This window comes from Mus caroli, unplaced genomic scaffold (genome assembly GCF_978045245.1).
Source record: "Mus caroli unplaced genomic scaffold, Mus_caroli_1 scaffold_19, whole genome shotgun sequence".
NCBI lineage: Eukaryota > Metazoa > Chordata > Mammalia > Rodentia > Muridae > Mus > Mus caroli.
Window position 1 is genome coordinate 44,222,358 of NW_028227274.1, and position 16,399 is coordinate 44,238,756.

Below are 16,399 nucleotides of genomic sequence, written 5' to 3' on the forward strand. Positions count from 1 at the left end.
ACAGGGCAGCTTGGTGTTCATGTTGGGTTAGCAGAATAATAGTAATATGTTCCCCTCTGGGGCCTGTCAGCTCCCCAGCCATGGGCTCTGTCTGGTCAGATCTACAGTGCCCGGCATGCATTTGCTTCTGTGAAGTGGGCTAAAGCCCAAAGTACAATCAGAAGGGAGGTGGTTATCCCCAAACACCCTGCCTTAGTTTCTTCTTCTGGGCTAGGTAAAGAACAAATCTGATAATAATCTGGCTGTTCTTTGAAAATTACAAAATATTAAATGATGTACATTATTTGTTCTATTAGCCAATAAATATCTGTAAATCAGTTTCAGTTTTAAATAGTTTATCTTTATTATTTGAAAAGGAGTTAAGCAGAACATTTTTTAATTTAAACATTTTCTAATTCTTAATCATCTGCAGGGTTCATTTAGTATTTAAACTTTACACGGTCTGACAGAATTATATAAATATGCACCTATAAGCAAAGGCAAAGTCTACTTGATATGCAAACACATTATAAGAGAAAATATGTGAAGGAACAGAAAATGTTCTAGACTAAATGCGAAACCATAAAAGAGGAAAGGGGAGACTCAAGGGACTGCCAGCCTAAAAATATTGACGGGGAAGACAAATGCCCTCCAGAAGTTGGCAAGCCCAACAGAAGTAAAGCTATTTAAAGCTACAAAGACTGATAGCTTTTAAAACAAACAAACAAACAAAAAAAAAAACAAGAAGTGCACGCAACTAATAATAGAACAGCCTTTCAATACATCTCAGAGGACATGGTAAAATCCCAATTCTAACTCCAAAGAAGCTCTAACGTTGTTACCAAAGTGCGATAAGCAAAGGGGAACACATCTGTCAAAACTAAGCGAGCGCCTCTGAAATGCACGTGGGAAGAACTCCAGGACCTTCCCACTTCCTTCTGAGCACATGGCAGGACTTCGGGTCATGTGAACTACATTTACATTTTGTATAAATCAGAGATACACTGTGCACTTATTTCTCTCAAAATAGGTCAATCATGAAGTTATAAATTTTATAGATTTAAAGAAAAAACTTTATACTTGAAGAAATACAGTAGATGACTAAGAAATTTTCTGAAGAGGAAAAAACAATGGCTGGGAATGAAAAATAGAGCAAATACTAAAGGACTGGTCATATATAAACATTAAATACAAATAATTAATGAGTCATTAATATAGGCATATATATATAGGTATATATATATATATATATGTATATATATATATATATATATATGTATATATATATAGTGTGTGACTACATTTGTGAATCTCAATGTAATTCTCATGACTCTGTTTCCTCAAGATAGATTAAAGCTAATACTAGTTAGGTGTTCTATCTGGGCAGAAAGGGATCCTGAACTACAAGGAAAATAAGGATATGCAAAGTATGCTATGAGTATGAATAAATATTATGATTTGCAAATCCCATGCATGTCATACCAAGAACAGCTAATCATACCAAAAATAAAATGCTAAAAACTCACTCACTGTCTTCTGTGGGAAGAACCTGCAGGGAGTAGATCCACTCTATTATATCGTCTTTGTTCACCACATCCAAGGAGTCCAGCATATCCAGCCCAGAGAGTGCAAAAAAGGCAATTGTCAACCTAAAAGAAAAGAAAAGGGAAATGTCACCCTAACTCTCACCGGTGAACCATTTTCTGGCCTAAACCCAAAACAAAATAAAACAAAACACCAAAGGAAAAACCAACAACAACAAGATAAAACCAAGCAAACCCTTCCTTCTACTTTTAAAATAATTTACATGCCATCCCCCACCTTGACAAATACGGAAACCAAACAAATAAAACCTCACAATTTATTCTCAGTAACTGGAGCGTACCAGTCAAACCCTTGTTTTAACGTTTTACGAAGAAGAGTTTTAGAATCATGAGCCCTTCTCAACTGCGGCTTACATGTGAGCAACTTGGAGACTAAAGTAGGTTTGATGTGTTTATTGTGTGTTCTGACAGACACACCACTAAACATTTTTTTTATTCTTAGTTAAAGGGGAACAGAGTCTAAGAATGCAGTGGTATGAGGAGAATTCTGAGAGAAAACTCCAAGAAAAGAAGGCAAGAGTTTGACCTCAGTTCCTTCAAAATCCCAGAACTGTTCTTGGATTGCCTTTCCATGCCCTTCCCCGGTGTAGTGTATAGGATTTACTTCAGGTCACTCATTACAACCAGCTACTCTGATTGTCTACATGCCTCTATAGAAATACATGTTTCTGCCACTTGTGGTTTGCCCATCATGTGTGGTTTGCCCGTGATGGTGGACACTTCACTCACGTGACTCCTCTTAACCCTCAGAATCTCATCTGACAGCCACTCTGGATAAAGCTGGCTATTGCATAAGACCTTAGTCTGCCTCATTTATCAGCTCCATTCTCCCAGGTCCCACCACCAGCTAGAGTGTAAACAATGGGTATGGTGTGCCCGAGAGAGAATGTGGGTTTGTGCACAGGGCTTCAGGTCCCTGGAGAGAGAGACCAGCGTTATCAGAGTCTGTGAAGGTGGAATTGCAGGCAGTTTGTAAGTGAACCACTGTGGGTGCTGGGAACTGAACCTGGGTCCTTGCAAGAATAGTACACTCTAACCTGTGGGCTATCTCTCCAGTGCCAACCAGTTCTTCCTGTAACTGTTTGTTTAACATTCTAGAAGAATGCAACCTGATTATGCATAGCTCTACCCAAGGTTTCACAAAGATGTCTTCATTGTTGAAGACACTTGACAGTTGCAGTCAGAAGTGATTATTCAGGAAGGGAGCAAAACAAGGGTTCAGTGCCTGGGACCCTACTCAGCTCACATAGAGCTGTGTTTCCAAACCACTGTCAGATTATCACTGCTCCACCCTCACAACACACTACACATCTGTCCCAAGGAAATTCCAAATCCCATAACCAAATTTCAACACTGATAAAAACATGGTCTTTGAAAATTTCATTTCTGTTAATTAAAATATGGATTTTTTTTTTTTTTTTTGGTGAAACAGTAAACAATATACTTCTTTTCACGGGGTCAGTACCATTTAAAGATGAAAAATCATTTATTCTGTGAACACAAAAACTGCAACTGTCACCTTAAAGGGGATAAAAGATATTTATTCTGGAGCCAAATACAAGTGATCATGGCCCAGGAACATAGGTTTAAGTTATCCTACATTCTGTAATCCAATGTAGTTAGAGTTTAATGAAGTTTTTATAGTAACAGAACAAAGAAAGTCATAAATAAAATCAGTTTTCAAATATATGGTAGAAATATTAGGTAGATGTTTTGTTTTGTTTTGTTTTTGTTTTTGTTTTTGTTTTTTTGGTTTTTGGAGACAGGGTTTCTCTGTGTAGTCCTGGCTGTCCTGGAACTCACTCTGTAGACCAGGCTGGCCTCTTGCCTCCCAAGTGCTGGGATCAAAGGCATGCGCCACCACCGCCCAATTAGGTGGATGTTAAAAGATTAAGGTATAGGTGGAACAACAATATGAACTAACCAGTACCCCCCAGAGCTCGTATCTCTAGCTGCATTTGTAGCAGAAGATGGCCTAGTCGGCCATCATTGGGACGAGAGGCCCATAGGTCTTGCAAACTTTATATGCCTCAGTACAGGGGAAAGCCAGGGCCAAGAAGTGGGAGTAGGTGGGTAGGAGAGTTGGGGGGGGGGGGTATGGGGGACTTTTGGGATAGCATTGGAAATGTAAATGAAGAAATATCTAATAAAAAAATAATAAAAAAATCACTAAATAAAAAATAATAATAAGGTAAAGGAGGGAAGTCTCTGCCACAGGCTCCTTCCTTATTTCCTGACACTCCTAGCCTTTCTGCTGGTGGGAGTTTGTTAATACACTTCAAACGTGTTTTATCTATTAGGAACAAGGAATTCAAGGAATGTTAGGTCAGACAGGGAGGTGGGCAAGGAATAGCCCAAGATAAACTGCAATTTGGCTCTAAGCTCTAACCAAAGACGTTCTAATCAGTTAGCCAGCCTTGCAGAAGTTTCAGTGGAAGGTGGAGTTCTTTCTAGGAACTTTGGTTCACAAACCCAAATTAGCACAGCAGAAACAGAAATGCTGTGTGCTTTTACAGAAGCAGGGAATTAGAAAATATCACTGGGTGTCTAAATACACATACAAACCAACGTTAGCCCAAGAGTTAGGTGTTCTGGCCAGTGTGGCTGACACCCCAGTAATCCCAGGACTCGAGAGAAAGAAGTCCGGAGCCTGAGGGCCACAGGCCACCAGACTACACAGTGAGACCCTGCTTCTGTGAATAAGTAAACTCAGCTGCTTCCTATCTGGCAGTAAGAACACAAGCAACTTAAAATCAATTATGAACCACAGAAAGCAAACTCAAAACCAAAGTGAAATACAAATTGAATCAAGAACAAAGAAAAAGAAAAACTGAAAATCCAATACATTGTTAGGACAGATCTTTTAAATGACATTATTAATGAAAACTGAAAAGTATTTGTATTTTAAAAAGTTCTATAGAAGCTGGCTGTGGTGGCACACGCCTTTAATCCCAGCACTTGCGAGGCAGAGGCAGGCGGATTTCTGAGTTCAAGGCCAGCCTGGTCTACAAAGTGAGTTCCAGGGCAGCCAAGGCTACACAGAGAAACCCTGTCTTGAAAAACAAAACAAAAAATAACAACAACAAAAAACAACAACAAAACAAACAAACAAACAAAAAAACCCCAAAAAGTTCTCTAGGAAGGTGTGGACCTTATGCTACTCTCACATAGGACCTTAGCTCAGTTCTCAGCACCCACACTAGGCAGCACTCAACCAACCACATGTAATTCCTGCTCTGGGGGCTCTAATACCTATTTCTGGCCTCCACAGACATATGCACATGCATATATCTAGATTTACATAGACATGCATATACACACACATATATACACATTAATAATAATAAGTCTTTAAAAATTCTACACAATAGGGGTGAAGACAGCAGCTATCAGCAATACATTGAGATGTTACACACACACTAATATAATGGTTGGTGCAGACTGCTACGGTTACTCTGTAGTTATTTAATGAATTGTAAGTTCAGACAATTTTATTGTTAGTTATGAGCAGAAATTGTAGTGGTGCTGACATGCACCACTCTAATTTTACAAATATATACAATGGGATTTTGAAAATGCAATTATAAATCTTTACTGATAGCTAGGTTAAATATCTTTTCACTGTATTAATGGTGCAAATTTCTTACTTTTTTTTTTTAATGGTGGAATTAATTCATGGCCTGCAGCATGCTAGGAAATTGCTCTATCACTGAGCCACATTCCTGTCTCTGGAAATAGTAACTTGAAGTCTAGGCATGTAATACATGAAGTACAGCAACTCATGCTGGCCAATCTGTATCTGTGGAGAGCTTTTGGGGCCACTTGGACAAGGAAGTAGGCTTCAGGCAGGAATATAACTTTGGGCTGGGACAGGGAAGTAGGCTCAGATATCTTGGTCATCCTGATAAGACCTTAGAAACAGTGATGGGGGGGGGGAGGCTTTGTTTATTGTCTTGTTCGTTCCTTCACTATTTGTGTTTATTGTCTTGCTGTTCCTCAACCCAGAACTGACCTTATCATATGCATGTAATTAAAATGGTATAAAAGCAGCCTGGGAGAAAATAAACCCACCTCAGCCTCAGAGCTGGCTGGGGTCAGGCTACAGTGATGTCTAACTGTCTTTTTCTTTTTAATCCTCGCTACTGCCCTGGAGAACCTGTTGACTGACTGAGCTGGCTTGGTAACTGTTTCTTTTACAGCGTCTGTTCATCTTGCTGCTGAGATGTCTCATCACTGGCTGCTCTTCTAAAGGATTGGGTTTCAAGTCCCAGCACCCACATAGTGGTTTACAACCAGTTCCAGACCCTCTTCTGGTATCCTTGGGCATCTGGTACAATGCAGGCAAAATACTCAGACACATGGAATACAAAGTTTTTAATGTTTAAAAAAAAATTCTGTGCATCCTCTAGGGCTCAGCTCACATTGTTTGACAAGTATTTGCTTATGCCTTGTATCCGGCCGCTGCCACCAAAGATTCTAGTGCAGCGCTATCCTGTAAAACACAGTGACCGATGTGGCAAACAGTGGGAGACAGCAGCGGTGGCTAAAATGTTGTGGAGAACTTGCAGTGTGTTGGCCACTGTAAAAGAAGAACTGATTTTTGTTTTGTTTTGTTTTGTTTTTTGTTTTTCAAGACACGGTTTCTCTGTGTAGCCTTGGCTGTCTTGGAACTCACTTTGTAGACCAGGCTGGCCTCGAACTCAGAAATCCACCTGCCTCTGCCTCCCAAGTGCTGGGATTAAAGGCGTGAATTGTAAATCGGACCTAATTAAGTCAGACAGCCAAATATGGCTACTGACTACTCAAATATGGCAGCCCCAGAGTTGTAGAAAAGACAGAAAGTTATTAAACAAGCCAATAACTATAGGTAGTTGGATGGCTGTCAGGAAAGGCCTCTCTAAAGAAATCTGGATTACAGTACATGTTATTGCTATTTACTTCAGAAACGAATTAATAGCAAAGAACTCTACTCAAGAGTGCTAGCCTGCCTTGTTCTATTTCCGCACCTACCACAGTTAAGTACTCCTTGATCATGTTTGTACAAGTCATCTATAAAAATCTCCAAACTGAACCAGTCATGAAACGTTCAAAATACATAAGTGCCTAGTTCAGAAAATGTAGGGGACACCGGCACAAAACCAAGGAGTTACTGGGCGTGGCGGCGCCTGTCTTTAATCCCAGCACTTGGGAGGCAGAGAGAGGCAGGTGGTTCACACATCAGCCTGGTCTACACAGTGAGTTCCAGGCTATTATGAGATCTTGTCTAAAATGAAATAAAACCAATGTTTCTTATCATCCAATCCTAGGTATGTCTGATACCAGGCTCCAAAACACAGCAGTGCACAACAACCATTTCTTCCTTTTGTTTTCTCAGTTCTACTTCTATAACAGTCCGTTATCCTTTGCCAGATGTCAGACATTTGTCAATTCCAGCCTTAGGGTGCTTCAGGCAACACCGAACCTTTTTTTATCCTACCGTGAGATTTACAATTCCTCCTAAGTAAACTTCTAATCAGATCTCAGGGGTTTCCCTGCCTTTTAATAAGAGTTAATTAACAGGGGAGGGCAGGACAGGAGCGAAGAGGGACAAATACTTTGCATTTTTCTTCTGTAAACGTTAAGGAAACAAAAGTGACCCACAGGATGTTATGGGAGTAGGAAAAGGAAGCTTACAGAAAATGGTTGGCAAGTGAAAGGAGGCGGACCGGGGAGATTCCCAAAGTCCTGAGCTGGGCGCTCCACACACCTCCCAGGGCGCTAGGAGTGAGTGTCGGCAGCCAGCGGAGATACAAGGGGAGGCCGGGACGGAGGCAGTTAGAGTAGCGGGGAGCCGGGGGCCTCGGACAAGGCAGAGATCGCGGTGAAGGCCCGGCCCGGTCCGGCGGCAGCGCAACCCGGCAGGTCCCGGCAGTCCAGCCGGTCCGCGGCGCGAAGCCGGAAGGCCGCCATCGGCAGCCCCGCCGCCGCAGCGTCCAGTTACCTGCTGGTCTCCAGCGAGGAATACCGCTCCGGCAAGACCTGGAGGCAGCGCTGGAAGAACCGCACGTGCCGGTCCCGCAGGAAATCCAGCCGTTCTCCTTCTCCGCTCCCCGCCAGCCTGTCGTCCTCGGTGGCGGCCATGCTGCTCCGGAAGTGACACCCACCGCGATCCGGAAGCAGTTGGCGCGCGGCGTGAAGTCAACTCTAGCAGGCTACTCCCAGGCGCCAGGTTGAGCTCAAGAGCCTGCTCCAGCCAAGACAACAGTGGGAGGCTCATCCTGTCGACCACCGAAACCCTCAGTGGAGCGTTTCGTCCCTCCTCTCCCTAGGTTGGACAGTCTTTTCTACTCACTGCCAAAGTTTTCCATTCTCGCGACTCGTGAAACCAGTTCATAAACACCAAAAAACTTTTGGTTTTTGTTTTTCAAACAAAACAGTTTCTTTGTGTGTACGTAGCCCTGACTGTCCAGGAACTCTCTCTGTAGAGCAGGCTGCACTCGAATTCAGAGATCTGCCTGCATCTTCATCCTCAGTGCTGGGATTAAAGACATGTGCCACCAGGTCTGACACATAAATAAGATGTTTTGTGTTTGTTAAAATTTCAGAGTGAAACCTATTTCTTCTTGTGCTAACCAAAACATTTTAAATCCTGGCTCTAGACAAAGTAAGAGTGTGAGATCTCAAAGTTTTATTTCTGCAAAGACACATTTTTGGAGGGACACTTTTAAGCTGAATGAGTAGGGAAGCTAAACATAGAGTTAGAAACTGGAGACAAACGTTTTACTAGAAATTTACCAACGTTTTGAAGACTCAGACATTTCCCTAAATATCTTTAGAATATCTGAAGTTATTTCAAAATGCATGCACAGATGGTCCTTATTTTATAGTTTGACCTATGTGTACTGAGTGTGATGCTCTTAAAGTGACAATGGCAATTAAAGGGAGCAAATTCAGTTGACTGAGAAGACCCTTGAAATGGACCCATCAAAGATCAAAGCATTATATGTTAGAACTCAAAAATAATTATGATTAAAAGAATATGATCAGGCACTGGCTTATATTAAGAAAGCTCAGGCAATAGGAGCAGAAGATAAAGCTATCTAAGCAGAATTTATGAAAATCAAACAAAAGATTCGAAGAAATATAAGTAGGAAGTATATGTAAAAGTGTTTGCTTAATAATGATTAATTTTTGCTTAAAATTTAAAAATAATGATTGTAAAGGGAATTAGACAATTTAAGAACTACTTCTACTTATACATTATTTCCTTATTGTTGACAGTTTAGAAATACTGATATAGATTTCTTCTTAATAAGTGTAACAAAATAGTGAATTTGAATTAAGTTTACAAATACATAGACATTCAATTATGGACTGACTTTTTTCCCCAGAGGGCCAGACTATAAAATGTCAGGCTTCATGGATCAGATAGCTTGTCACAAGTATTCAGGCCTTCAGCTGCAATTTCACTATAGTGCATAGTTAGCTATCGACAACGTACAACCAACAGGCAAGGCTGTTTTGATAAAACTTTATTCATACAAAAATAGAATTTAAGTTGCCTTGGTCATATACTATCCCCTTTAAGTTCACAAGGCACTCGTGAGAAAGGATTCCATGAAAGATTAGGCCGAAACTAGATTCTTCAAAAACCAACTAAATTTTGGTTTGTAGAAAATCAATTTCTTACAAAACAGCAACCATTCAGACTATATGTCTCCATTTATAATTAAAGACATCTAAAGATCAAATTTGTGATAAGTAAATGTCCTGTATTTTGTGTATACAGCACTGTCCTTGTGAACTGAAATCTATTAGAGTTAGGATGACATAAGGTGCTTTCTGTGAAAAGCTGGCTTGAGTTCTGCTTTCACACATGAAGTTTACTACTATGCAGTATCATGACATCAGTAAACTGTTTAATACTAGCCTACTTCAAAAGAAAGATGTCCCTACTTTGGGGCAAGCATAAGAAAATGGTGCCAGCCAATAAGGTACAAAGACACAAAGATTTTATAAATCTGTGCAGTCAAAAAAGGTTGAAAGGAAATCTGACATAGTTGCAGGAAATCCCGAGGATGCCATTATAATATATGAGATAGGAACATGTAGGAAGGGAGGTTATTTAAAATAGTCTTCATATAAAACAAAGCATGCTTTAATCAAATACAAATAGCCATTACACAAAAAATGAAACAATTGACAAACTACCATTTTGTTAAACTTAGAATGAACAACTCTTTAAAAAAACAAGACAAAAAACCTTATGTTTTTGTTACTCAAGCTTAGTTACTTGCAAGTTATAAAAGTAACAAAATTTTGGCTTAAAAAAGACTGATTCTCCCAAATTACATCATTAAGCCATAATAAAAACATCTTGGAAATATTTTGAGTATTTAAATTTGTAATACAAACCTATTTAAATAGCTTTCATATCAAGAACAGGCTAATATATACCATCTTCGTAGGAACAAAATACTGACAATGCTATAAGACACTTAAACCTCTCAATGCATACACAGCACAATAACCAACCTGACTAAGTTAGTGATATTTAAATAGCATAGTTAATCGTCTTCTCCTGAAATAGCAATATACTAACATTCTTATCAAGCAACTGTAATATCTCATAGTTCCTCTAGATTCCTTGTCGCCAGGTAGGAATGGCCCTAAGGAGAAAAAGAGAAAATCAATTATAAATATGTAGGAAGATAAAAAACAACAGATTAAATGGCAACCTAAAGTACATATAGCACTGATGAGATGGCTCTCGGGGGAAAGTGGGTAAAGCCACTGACAACCCTGCTGGGTTACTGAGACTGCATTGTGGAAGAAGCAATTATCCTCTGACAGTCACATGCACACCATAGCAGCCATAGCTCTCACATACCCATGCACACAAAACACACAATACAAATATAATAAAACATTAAAAATAGAGATTTCTTTTCAATCTATTGATAAAAATATATATTCAGAAACTGCATAAAATACAACCATGCATAGAACTGCATAAAATCAAACACATTATAAATTTCTATAGTGAACACCTTCTACTACCTTCTCACCTGTGTGGGATATGGAGAAGTGGCCCAGAGCCTGATGGACCTATCTTTTTGGTTCGTTCTTCCCAACCTTTGGTAGGTTTGTAAAGCCTAGAAGGATCTCTACTGACATTATTTTCAACCTGTGATCAGAAGTAAAAGAGTATCAGTTAATTCTATGAACTAAATATGTACTGAGCAAAGTCGTCAATAATACAAAGGAGTTTTAAAACTATACGTGGTATTAGCCAAACATGAACAAGCTACCACTGTGGTTATGCTGCTAATTAATAAACTACTAAGTTATCCTTTCCGAGCTGTGTTATTTCTTTTCTATTTTAATTACAAGAAACAGACTACAGCTTATATAAGAGCACTGTAATTGGACAATAAAGGTAGGATAAATAACACCAATAAAGACATCTACCTGACCCATGAGGGCACCCACATTGGTTCTGAGCCGTTACCAGTGGGACTAAGCAATGCCCACAGCGGCACAGATGCTGAATGGAGGATCAGAAAGAATAATGTGTGAGGAGCGAGAAGGTTCGGGAAAGAGTGCTTCTAAAATGATGTGGCGGAACCCAAGTAACTGCCAAAAATGTATTAAGTTCTGCTCTGTAGTATTAAGTGTGAAATATAAGGCAGAGGGAACAATGAAATATAAACAGGGTGGTTCTGCCAGTCTCCTTAAAGTTAAGGAATCAGGAGGGAGGGAGCCAGGGAAAGGGAAGACATTCTGGTGTGCTCTGCTCCTGGCCTGACTACAGATATTCTCTGCTGGACATTTCAAAAAGAAAGGATGTGTACTGATTTTGCCCTAAAGAAATGATAAATATATGAAGAAATGACTATGCTCAATCTCATTGAAATATACATATATGCATGTTATGTACATGAGGAAATGAAAAACTCATTAATGTGAAAAATTTATGACTCTATCTTGTTTGAGAAACTAAGTTTTAAAAGTAAAGCAGGACATAATGGCATACACCTATGCATTCAAGGACAGCCTGGGCTACATAGCAAGAGCTGTGTACAGAATAGAATACCTTTTCTTTTAATTTTGTCAGTCGCCTTTGTTTTTCTGCCTTCTCTTCTTCTTTTGCCTGTCTATCTAGAATTTTCAATTCGAGTTTATGTAAATCCTAAGAAAGTACCAACAACAAAAAAAAGATTATATTAAAAAACACAATTAACATAAATTTGCTTCCCTAAGTGTTTGCAACTTAAGTCAAGTCAGCTGCCCACTCCTTCAAAGGTGGTGGGTTTCTCACAGGAAGGCTAAGAGCTGCACTTTCCTGACTGACTGTGGCCCCTGCTGGCCTTCCTGCATTAACGTCTTTTAAAATGTCACTTATTTTACTCAAAAGTTCACTCTAAACCTCTTAATGAGTAAACTAAACCCATTTTTTACCTATCAATAAAGCTTCATTTAGTCTGGAATCTCTGTGTCAGTTCATATTTTCAGTTTTGTTTTCTTTTTTTTCATCTTTTTAAAAATTGTATTCCGACGCCTGCTTACTGTGTGGGAGGAGAATGAGTAAGCGTGGGTTCTCTGGCCGCTCAGTGAGATTCTATAAACTAAAAGAAATGACTTTCACACAACTCGTGTCTTTTTATCTGTTTTCCTTTGTGCATCCCTTTATGAATCTTTGCTGTGCATTTTGATGCCCTTAACAATCCATAACATTTTGACTCACGGAGAGCTATTTTGTTTAGACTTTGTGCACCTTGGCATGACCTTCCCTGTCTTGCCTAGAGAACACATTCAGCCTGGTTCATAGCCTCCTCAACTGCTGATTCCCATCTGTTGCTTGATGTTTCAAAGACACTGGAAGTATAACCACGTGCAGGGGGGAGGGGGGAAGGGGCACTAGGAACTGAACCTAGAGCCTCCAACCTACTAGGCAAGTGTTCATCCACTGAACTACATCCCCAGCAGTGTACCCTAAAGTGTTTAGTTTCCCACGAACAACACAGCTGACATTCCTCTAAGCCCTTAGACATGCCCTCCCTTCTGTTAGAGAAAAGTTTCCTTCCCTTCTCCTTCAAGACTCAATTCAAGCCCCCCTTCTTTCTAACACTCACAGCTCTGGGAAGCACCCTCTGCACTATCTACCCCCTGTAATACTCTGACTATACCTTAGTTACCACACTGATTGTCCTAATTAGGTGTCTAGTGGTGTGATGAACACCACAAGCCAAAGCAACTTGGAAGACAAAAGGTTTATTTCAGCTTATAGTTGTAGTGCATCGCTGACTGGGGAAGTTACGGCAGGAACCTGGAGGCAGGAACTAAAACAGCCCATGAAAGAATCTGCTTAGTGGCTTGTTCCTCATGGCTTGCTCAGCCTGCTTTCTTATATAACCCAGGAGCACCCGTGCAAAGATGGCACAGGTCACAGTGGGCCAGGCCCTCCCACATCAGTCAGCAATAAGGAAGATGCCTTATAGATATGCCTACAGGCCAATCTAATGGAGGCATTCTCAATTGAAGTTCTCTCTTCCCAGAAAGACCCTTGCTTGTGTTAACCTGACCCTGCCCCCTCAAAAAAACAAAAAAAAAAAAAAAACAAAAAAACTGACCAGGACACTGTCATTTTACTTGCAAATGCAAACACCTTTCCCCACTAAATCATAACTTACTAGAAGTTAGAGGGTAAAGCATACTCACTCACTGTGCTACAGCGATGTCAGCAGGTGTGGTGTGGAAGATGATGGGATGAACTCAGTCTACATGAGCCTGGAAGCAGGGCCTTCAGGACTCACTCATAGCTACCTAGGAAGGGTGTTTACTCACTCTTTCTTGAAACCTGGAAATCTCCTCCACAGCAGTCTTCCTCTTCTCTGCCTTTTCTGTCTTTTCCTTTATCTCCTTCTCAAGCCTCAGGAACTCTTCCTGCTCCCTCTTCTGCTGTGTGTAGCTCTCCAGGAGCAGCTTCAGCTTGGACTGCCGCTGCCGCTCTCTCTGCTGCTTTCTCTCCTTCTCTTCCTCCTCTCTGAGCTGGGAAGCAAGCTTCGCTGACATCTCTAGACTCTTCTGCTTTTTCCAAGCTTCCACTGCCAGCTTCTGCTTCTTTCTCTGTTCCTCTTTCTGCTTTGCACTATCTTCTGGTTTGCTTTGAGAAGGCAGAGGCATGGTGTCCACCTTTTCTTTCAACTTGAGTATTTCCTCCTTCTTTTGCTGCTTTTTGGTTTTCCAATTTTGAATAGACTAAAATAATCAGAGTGAAAGGAGACAAAACCAAACAAGCTTATGATCAGATCAGCCAGAGGCATTCCAAGCACAGCCTCAGTTCTAAAGACGGGCATTTGTCGATGCTGGATGTTTAGGGTTTTAGGATTTGTTTTAAACCAGTGCAATTTTTTCTACTCACGTTTAAGAAACTTATGGTCCGCTGTAAATCTCTGGGTCCTGAGTTATTCTCTGGCCTTCCTGTGCATGTGGGAGCCCTCTTGTCTCCCCCAATATTCTCAGGGACTGCATTTCCCTCTAATCACCTCACTTGTTTTCAAATTCTATTTTTAGACAGACAATCAAAAGAAGATTTAAAAATGGGACTGAACCTTCTGTGAATTGAATGAGAATGGCTCCCTAGACTCTTAGTTTTGAATGCTTAGTCCTAGTTGGTGGAACTGTTTGGGAGGGATTAGTCTTGTGAGAGGACATGTGCCTCATGATTACGGACCAAGATGCAAGCTCTCTATTCCAGCACCATGCCTGCCTGTCTCCTGCCAAGTTCTCTGCCATGATGGCTGTGAACACTAAAACCCCTGGAACCATATACCCCACATCAAGTGGAAGAAGTGATTTGTACACAGAGGTCTTGTGACAAGTTAGTGCCTGGTACATGATGCTTCATAATTGCAGGGAAGAAAGAATAAAACCATCTCATCTCTAAGTATGAACACGCCAAAGATGATTTAGAATTCTAGCAACCTTTGTGCCATACAGTATGTCATCTAAAGTGTCACTCAGTCCCTGCCTCCGTCAGGAAACTGTTTCTGCATCTTTCCTTATAGTATATCATTCATTCATGCATGCATGCATTCAATAAATCCTACACAGTGAGATAATGTAAAAAGCAAAGCTATAGGATTCAGAGATGATTAACAATACCCAATACCATCTAGATAGGACCTCTTGATATGGCAGTCCTCAAACACATCATGGATTTGTGGCAGAATGCATTTCTTTTACTAAGACACCCCCCCAAAAAAATCTATGAAAAAAAGTCAACTGAAATGAATAGTATGCTTACTGGGCTACTGACTATTACCTCATTTCATGATAGAGGGGTCAAAGTTTACAGACTGGCATCAAGTCTATGGATCAGCACTGAGTGCCGGGTCTAGGTGAGACACAGCATAGGCACATTATAGGGCATGGTGGACAAGTCGTTAGTGAATGCCCCAGTGGACCACTTATTTTTGGATTGAAAAGAAGGTGGTAGCCTTTGATCTAGGAATATTTTGTCAGTCAGGGAATGGATGGGGAGGAGAGATGTACATAAAAAGAGGGGGTATTCAAGGGCACTCAGAGCATGTCTGAAAATGATTAAGTGTCATCATTTATGCAAAACACAGTCTATGCTAAAGGAATCTGGGGTAGAAATGGTAAATTCTCTACTTAAAATCTTAAACTCTGTATATTTGCACCCAATACTTGCATTTCACCCAACTTCCCTCACCTCTAACATGAAAACTACTTCTGTGTTCACACCGCCTTCTACCTCAGCATCACATCGAATCCATCAAACATTAGGAAATAGAGCATAAGACTAGCATGGAAGTGGAGCGCTTGCTTCTAGTATAAGGAGCACTGGGTCTACTCCTTTTTGTGATACGGCATCCCACAAAGCCGGGGAAACAGCTAGACAACTTGGTAAAAAAAACTCTTGTTGGGCCCAGAGTTCCAGTAGGGTTGGGGGCTGAGGTCTGTAAAGTTTTAACAGGTTCCAGGACAGTGCTAGTGTTGTGTTGCAGATCACCGACTGTCTAATGTTCCAAGCTGTGGTAGAAGAAAAGCCTACACATATTTTAGTAGCTTATGATTTTGAGTCTTTAAAACTTATTTATATGATAAAACTTGCTTAAAACTCCCAAAGTCAATCTCCTCACATCTTCACCTCATTTTAGACAGGGTCAAACAATGAGAGCAAGATCACAGAACCCACAGCTGTCTCTAAACTTCAGATTATACAGGAGATTGTTTGTTTATAAGACATGTATTCTCGATAAACTAAACAAGTTTAAATTCACACACATGAACTACACAAACAGCTCAGACCTACCTTTCTTTCTTTCTTTCTTTCTTTTTTTGGTTTTTCGAGACAGGGTTTCTCTGTATAGCCCTGGCTGTCCTGGAAGTCACTCTGTAGACCAGGCTGGCTTTGAACTCAGAAATCCGCCTGCCTCTGCCTCCCAAGTGCTGGGATTAAAGGTGTGTGCCACCACGCCCGGCTCAGCTCAGACTTTTCAACAGGTAGCTTATTTCTTTAAATTAATGGCCAAGGTGATTTTGCTCCCCAGGCAAAAGTGACAAATGTCTAGAGGCCTAGATGATGATGACAGTGAGGGGAGTGTTGCAAGCACCTAGTGCTGGAGCCCAGCTCTGACAGCACTAACCACTCCACCGTGAACAGAACAGCCACCACAACCTAGTTAGTCTGCACCAGATGCTGATAATAAAACCCTGACCTACGTCAAAGCTGGGCTAATATGTATTTGAAAATGAACCTTTTAGGATATTAACCCTCTTATAGTAGCTAAAATTTAAGTATTTACACA

General features: G+C 40.6%; 2 protein-coding genes across 4 annotated transcripts in view; both read right to left on the reverse strand.

Annotated features, from left to right (window-relative positions):
- Window positions 1-7,707, reverse strand: part of Pggt1b (protein geranylgeranyltransferase type I subunit beta) — a 44,932-nt gene extending 37,225 nt beyond the window's left edge. For 2 of the 3 annotated variants that reach the window (XM_021150574.3, XM_085833699.1), the window contains exons 1-2: window positions 7,564-7,707; window positions 1,510-1,628 (exon numbers count right to left, since the gene is read on the reverse strand). In XM_021150574.3, the coding sequence (XP_021006233.1) occupies window positions 1,510-1,628; window positions 7,564-7,703 (259 nt within the window). In that variant the 5' untranslated portion in view covers window positions 7,704-7,707. Of the gene's footprint in view, window positions 1-1,505; window positions 1,629-7,563 lie in introns of those variants that run through there. The other variant, XM_085833698.1, reaches the window with a different exon arrangement.
- A 1,997-nt stretch (window positions 7,708-9,704) lies between these two features.
- Ccdc112 (coiled-coil domain containing 112) overlaps window positions 9,705-16,399 on the reverse strand; it is a 31,129-nt gene continuing 24,434 nt past the window's right edge. Inside the window, exons 7-10 of the mRNA XM_021150836.2 lie at window positions 13,410-13,823; window positions 11,659-11,754; window positions 10,631-10,749; window positions 9,705-10,231 (exon numbers count right to left, since the gene is read on the reverse strand). Coding sequence (XP_021006495.1) covers window positions 10,201-10,231; window positions 10,631-10,749; window positions 11,659-11,754; window positions 13,410-13,823 — 660 coding nt within the window. The 3' untranslated portion in view covers window positions 9,705-10,200. The remainder of the gene's footprint in view (window positions 10,232-10,630; window positions 10,750-11,658; window positions 11,755-13,409; window positions 13,824-16,399) is intronic.